This window comes from Octopus bimaculoides, chromosome 1 (assembly GCF_001194135.2).
Source record: "Octopus bimaculoides isolate UCB-OBI-ISO-001 chromosome 1, ASM119413v2, whole genome shotgun sequence".
Lineage (NCBI taxonomy): Eukaryota > Metazoa > Mollusca > Cephalopoda > Octopoda > Octopodidae > Octopus > Octopus bimaculoides.
The window spans coordinates 85,824,821-85,832,452 of record NC_068981.1 but is presented as its reverse complement, the minus strand read 5'-3'; the positions used below and the strand labels follow the sequence as shown (position 1 = coordinate 85,832,452).

The 7,632-nt window shown below is 38.7% G+C and overlaps 1 protein-coding gene across 1 annotated transcript in view; it reads right to left on the bottom strand.

Moving 5' to 3' along the window:
- LOC106868576 (uncharacterized) overlaps positions 1-7,632 on the bottom strand; it is a 17,091-nt gene that overhangs the window by 1,017 nt on the left and 8,442 nt on the right. Inside the window, exons 5-6 of the mRNA XM_014913898.2 lie at positions 6,949-7,075; positions 5,846-5,899 (exon numbers count right to left, since the gene is read on the bottom strand). Coding sequence (XP_014769384.1) covers positions 5,846-5,899; positions 6,949-7,075 — 181 coding nt within the window. The remainder of the gene's footprint in view (positions 1-5,845; positions 5,900-6,948; positions 7,076-7,632) is intronic.

Sequence of the window (7,632 nt, the reverse complement as noted above, 5' to 3'; positions counted from 1 at the left end):
ATATATATATGTATGTGTGTGTATATGTTTGTGTCTGTGTCCCCCCAACATCGCTTGACAACCGATGCTGGTGTGTTTACGTCCCCGTAACTTAGCGGTTCGGCAAAAAAAGAGACCGATAGAATAAGTACTAGGCTTACAAAGAATAAGTCCTGGGGTCGATTCGCTCGACTAAAAGCGGTGCTCCAGCATGGCCGCAGTCAAATGACTGAAACACGTAAAAGAGTAAAAGAGTAAAGGTACAAAAAAAAATGGGAAAAAAACGAGATGTACTAATTGGTAGGTTAGACATTAGCGTTCATAATTGTTCTATATGTGGTCATGCTATCACATTTTGTTACTCAAGAATTCCAGAATGTTAAAACAGACTGGAAAAATTGTATGCCTTATCAGTGGCAGTTTTGGTTAATGAAATATTTATGCTTTAAAGGTGCTGGTATGACTGTGTAGTTAACAATTTCTACACATGCCTCTGATTGACCAATATCTTGTGAATGGAATTTGACAGGTGTAAACTGAGCACACGTGTGCATGTGAGCATAATTATATATGTGCGCGTGCACATGGCACAAGCATAGATGTCATTGCATATGTAGGCATTATTATATACTAAGCTAAGGCGGCGAGCTGGCAAAAACGTTTGTACGCCAGGCGAAATGCTTAGCGGTATGTCGTTTGCCGTTATGTTCTGAGTTCAAATTCCGCCGAGGTCGACTTTGCCTTTCATCCTTTCGAGGTCGATTAAATAAGTACCAATTACGCAGTGGAGTCGTTGTAATCGACTTAATCCATTTGTCTGTCCTTGCTTGTCCTCTCTATGTTTAGCCCCACCTGTGGGCAATAAAGAAATAATTATTATGTGCTAAGCTAAGGCGGTGAGCTGGCAAAATCGTTAGGATGCCAGCGAAATGCTTAGCAGTATTTCGCCCGTCACTACGTTCTGAGTTCAAATTCCGCTGAGGGCGATTTTGCCTTTCATCCTTTCAGGGTCGATAAAATAAGTACCAGTTGAAAACCGGAGTCGATGTAATCGACTCATCCCTGCCCCCTAAATTACTGCCCTTGTGGCAAAATTTGAAACCACTATTATATGCTGAACTTCTTGAATGTTTTACATATTTTGACGGTATCTTTGATAATAAAAACTCTAATCTTCTGATCAGGGTTGTTATTTCTAGTTTTGTGAACAGTTGCTTCTCAAGATATATATATGTAGTGATTCATGCAGGCATGGCATGGATTCGATCCTCGATAGCCAAATTTCACTTAACACTTCAGCAGCACTTCTCTCACGATAAAACAATAGTTTTTCTGTGAGTGACAGCAGTTACATTTGCCAGATGCCATCGCTAAGCAGAATAATGTCTTTGTCACTTGACCCTTCTAACCTCTTCTAGGCTACCAAAAGCTAGAATAGAGATAACAGACAGCTAACGAAATTTATTGTTCTCAGCAAATATGTCACTCCTTCTAACTAGTTTGGAAAATTATAAATACTAAAACACCGTAGGAAAAAGTTAGTTGGCAAAAAAGAGATGACGTAGAGGCGACCATCGACAAAAGTCCAGTTAGTGAGATTAATTCAACTGAGAGAAGGCTTATAGTGAGGATATCAACTATGATATTAGTGTCTTATCACAACACCACAGCTGTTTAAATGCCAGGCACCATGAAGGCATCATTTTATCGACTTCCTACATTTAACATTCGCACTATCTTCCTCTAATTCCCTGTTAGGCAGCTAGCAGTTGACCAAACATAAACAGCAACAACCTACAAGAAAAGATAACTCTATTGTTTTTATATGATACACACCTGTCCGTCGAGGCAAGGCATTATACAAAGTAACGTTAAATAAATATCTCTTTACAACTGCAATCACTGTTCTTTCATTTTTCACATCTTACAATATGCCGTTGCAATAAATCTCAACCGTTCCAATTGGTGACCCCGAATTAAAGAATTGCAGCCTTCACCTTCGCCTTCACCTTTACCTTCGCATGAACAGTTGTCACATCCATCGATTACACTGGTGATCCCATCTAAAAACGGTTGCTACTTTCTTAATGCTACATGCCGCTGTATTTTGCTGACTAAAGAACTACAGTCTTCATATCAACAGTCGTTAAACCAGAGGAAAAGAACGCCAACCTTCGTCACCACCAAGATGCAAACTCGTTCGACCTGCTACAGAAAGCGCTATACTGCGATCCACATTGCGATGCACTTCACAAGAATGCAACACTGCTGACGCACAAAGAATTCGCTCACCATGGAAGCCAATAAATGCATCATTTCGACAGCTACATCATTAACTTCTAATTAACCACGACAACAGCGCCAGACACATTTCACTTCTGAAAAACCTTCAAAGCATTTCACACACTGCAATCCTGCAGGAAGATCTTCCATATCGTGAATTGAGAATACACTCACTCGCTCACCTGAACTTATTTTACAGCGAATTTTGATACGTGCACCTGCACTCGTGTATACGCCCTCACGCGCTAACTCATTTTCTGTGTTACCCAGTTACTGACTGCACATTTTGGCACGCAAAAAGACACTGCTATTCTGACCTATCCGAATAGAAAATTGTCCCGCATACACTTCAATGAACCTCTCTCCTGATATGCAAAATTTTTCCTTAGCCATGCATTTCTTTCGCTTCCTCAACCGTTCGTTTCCTTTTCCTGGAACCTCTCTTGAGGAGGAGTGATGTAGTGGTTCATGCAGGCATGGCGTGGATTCGATCCTAGATAGCCAAATTTCACTTAACAATTCAACAGCACTTTTCTCACGGCAAAACAATAGTTTTCTGTGAGTGACAGCAGTTACATTTGCCATATGCCATTGCTAAGCAGAATAATGTCTTTGCCACTTGACCCTTCTAACCTCTTCTAGGCCACCAAAAGCTAGAATAGAGATAACAGACAGCCAACGATATCTATTGTTCTCAGCAATATGTATGTCCTTCTGGCTGGTCTTGGATAGTTATAAAAACAAGAACTCCGCAAGCCAAAGTCAGTTAGTGAGAACCGAGTCTGGCTGATCGGCTGAACAAAACGCCGTCTCTAAGGAAAAGGCACTAAGGGGCAACTATGGTAACTCACTAACGAAGCAGTTGTTTCGTCACACCACTCTCACGTTCACTAACTCACTTTCTTTTCTCTGTAGCATTACCATATCTCTCTATATATACTACTATGAGATCGTGTACACACATACCGGCCGAAATTAATTCTTTTTACTTCGCATGCTTTTCCATTTACTAGTTATACATACCAACCCGTCGTGGTTTTGGATATATACAAAGTAACAGTAAATAAATATCTCTTTAACACTTCAATCACTGTTCTTCTTCCATCTTGCATACTGGCAACAAACACCTTAACAACAACCATTACAATTGGTGACCCTCGACTGCAACGAAGAACTAACCGTTACATATGCACACACACACACACACACACACACACACACATATATATATATAACCTCCACTATCGCTACCGTGTGACACTTCACCAACCCAACCGCTTTTTATTTATTTTTGTACACAAACTAGCATCATAAATTAGGGACTATTAGAACTTTCCAATGTTATGTTTCTATCCAATAAAACATCAGTACTTCCTAATTTATTTCGCTATATCAGCAAAATAATTCCTCAAAGTCTGGCTGCCTTTAACAATTTTAATATGCAAATTTTAATTTCCTCGAAGGTTGTACTCACGGCACATTCTTTACTTCACGGTTTCCAGTGAACTCTGTTCAAAATGCCATAAACCTCGGATGAAGAAAACTAAACAACTGGATTTATTGCAGTTGTTAATACTTTCATGTTGGCACTCCGTTGCTTACGACGACGAGGGTTCCAGTTGATCCGATCAACGGAACAGCCTGCTCGTGAAATTAACGTGCAAGTGGCTGAGCACACCACAGGCACGCGTACCCTTAACGTAGTTCTCGGGGATATTCAGCGTGACACATTGTGACAAAGCTGATCCTTTGAATTACAGGCACAACAGAAACAGGAGGTAAGAGTGAGAGAAAGTTGTGGTGGAAGAGTACAGCAGGGTTCGCCACCATCCCCTGCCGGAGCCTCGTGGAGCTTTAGGTGTTTTCGCTCAATAAACACAACGCTCGGGCTGGGAATCGAAACCGCGATCCTATGACCGCGAGTCCGCTGCCCTAACCACTGGGTCAATGCGCCTCCACAATACTTTTATAAACCTCATGTAATCTAGGTTTCTTTAAAATTATACTTTCTCAGTCACTAGTCTAAATCCGAAATTTGACAGAAGTTATTTGTCTGATCAATTTTTTTCTTTTTACGAAAATAACCCCCACCCCCTTGTAACTTTCTCTTCGTCTCTCTTTTTTCTTTCTCTCTCTCGCGCTTACACACAGAAGCCCTTTCTCTCTCTCTCTCTCTCTCTCTCTCTCTCTCTCTCTCTTTCTCCCCCTCTCTCCCTCTTTCTCTTTCTCACACACACACACATATACACACTCTCTCTAATATATGTAGTGGCGCGAAATTATGGCCGCCATTAAGGAAGTACAATCTACGTATGCGCAAGGGACTTGCCTTCCCGGAAGCCCCTCGAGTGCACATGCGTAGTAAAACCAGTACCTAAAGCGCTTCGCGCGCTTTCTAACACTTTTTTAGCACGATGCCTTCGATGTGACAATAACTTACTCTTCTGAGATGCCTCAACGAAGCTTTTGACCTTCCAATGCTAATTACAAGTTAATCAGGATTTGTAAAACCAAGCATCACCAAAAATAAAACTTATTTTTATTATGTTGTTAATTGTTCTACTGTTTCTTAATATATAATTTTGTTGAAAGGTGATAGAGAGAGACTAATGTCTCTATTGCAACTATCAACCTTTTACACATACATTCAATCTCTCTCTCTTATTTGAACACAACTTCTAATATTTAGTTTCCACTTAGAAATCCGCTTCATTAGCGTGAACTGCTGGTGATCACTAAGCAACAGCTTTTGATACTGGTTTCAAATTTCTAGCACAAGGACAGCAATTTCGAGGAAGGGATTAGTCGATTACATCGACCCAGTGCTCAACTGGTACTTATTTTATCGACCCTTAAAGGATGAAAAGTAAAGTCAACCTCGGCGGAATTTGAGCCCAGAACATAATGACGGACGAAATGCCGCTAAGCATTTTGTCCGGCGGGCTAACGATTCTGCCAGCTAATTCCTTCTTTTGCTGTTTGATATTAACTACAACAGTCTCCCAAAAGCCATCATTACTTTCTATATTTAGCTTCATGATCTATCGACCAAGGGCTTTCTCTTTTTCCATAAAAATAATGTTAAAGACATTAACAGATCGTAGGAGCGGCTGTGTGGTAAATAGCTCGCTTACCAACCACATGGTTCTGAGTTCAGTCTCACTGCGTGGCACCTTGGGCAAGTGTCTTCAACTATAGCCTCGGGCCGACCAAAGCCTTGTGAGTGGATTTGGTAGACCGAAACTGAAAGAAGTCCGTCTTATATATGTATATATATGTATGTATGTGTGTGTGTTTGTTCCCCCAACATCGCTTGACAACCGATGCTGGTGTGTTTACGTCCCTGTAACTTAGCAATTCGGCAAAAGAGACTGATAGAATAAGTACTAGGCTTACAAAGAATAAGTCCTGGGGTCGATTTGCTCGACTAAATGCGGTGCTCCAGCATGGCCACAGTCAAATGACTGAAACAAGTAAAAGAGTAAAAGAGATCGTTAACTTTGAAGGTTTAGTTTTTTTTTCCTTTTTTTTTTCTTTAAGCATCTCGTAAGTTGGAAGTAACCATGAAGTGAAAATTACTCACAGCAGAACAAAGAATTCCTGTTGGAGACATCGTAGACATACCATAGGAAGGTGACTAGAAACAAAATAATACAAGTTGTTAAAATAATTATTATGTAAATTTTAAATAATATTTCATACATATATACATGTTACATACATACATACATACATACATACATACATAGATGACTGGGTGATAAGAAGTCTGCTTCCCAACCATATGGTTCCAGGTTCAGCCCAACTACGTGGCACCTCGGACAAGTATCCTCTACTATAGCACCGAGCTGACCAGACCCTTGTGAGTGGATTTGGTAAACAGAAACTGAAAGCAGTCCCCCGTATGTACGTGTGCGCGCGCGCGCGTGTTAAAGATAAAAATATATCATTTCATTTACTTGTTTCAGTCTTTTTTCAGTGGGACTGCACCCGTAACTATTTGTCTAGGAAGGAAACATCTTATCACATTGTTTAAAAAGATTCTATGGCTTTTAGAATAAGAAACCCCTGGTGACAAAGTGTGGCGATTACTCTGTTTCACTGTTAGCCCTAATGTATCACTAAAAACTGCTTTTGGGGGATTACTTGAGTCACATTCCTGGTATTAATGTTTGTTTGTTTCACTTAGTAAGAAATTGTTGGGTAAATCGAAACTTTATATTTAGAATTTTTGTTTTTTCGTGTAAGAATTGGAAATCTTACACGTTTTTAGTTGGTTTCCCTCAAAATTCTGACGCTGACGAGATTTGAATGGAGACAGAAAAAAACTAAAAGTTCGTGCCATTGTACTGTATTACGTTGGAATAATACTGAGCACAAAATGATATTCGGTTATTTCGTTACCATTCATACATAAGATTCATACTGGGCTTCGTATATTTTATCCAAGAGTCACTTTGATGGCATGCACTGCTCTCTCACTCAATAATAATAATAATAATAATAATTAATAATATTAATAATAATAATGATGATTATGATGATAATAATGATAATAACAATAATGATGATGATAATAATAATAATTATAATAATAATAATGACGATGATGATGATGATGATGATAATAATAATAATAATAATAATAATAATAATAATAATAATAATGATAATAAAGAGAATTACAGGGCAATTGAGAATATTCCGCTTGAGTCTGAGGTTAATTTCCCAATAACTTCGAGTAAACTGCATCGCGTCGTAACTACACTTATTTGCAACGTTCATTCGGCAGAGAACCATATTGTTTAAAGTGCTGGAAAATAGACAAATAATGAATAAATCTTTAACAACATAATACCTCAAAGAACAATTTTTTATTGTACATGTTTGAGTATCACCATTCTAAATCAAAATCACAGTAGGCCAATCTAGCTTTGTGTGTTGAATTGAAATACAGGCATTCCTCAACTTGTCTTTTGTAGTTGCGTTATTTCCAACTTCAATTCGATTTATTCGACATTTAGTCAGCCTCAGCGAACATATTTAAAAAGTATAGAATTTTTTTTTTTTTTTGTGAAAAACAATACTGAAGTAGAAAATCAAATAAAATACACTAAAAAATATCTACAAAGCATTTGTTAAAACATTTGTTTTGCAAGATCTGAAATATGAAATCGTTTGTTGAAACAGATATTGTTATATTTAGGGATGGGACAAAGGACACCTTGTAGGGCAAGATTCGTGACATAGGGACTTCCGGTGGGAGAAATAAAACAAAAGAATGTCAACAGTAAGTGTAAAATGAATCTGAGTAAACTAAACAGAAATAACTGATGGCTTAAACCCTGATGTACGTAAAGTAATCAACCT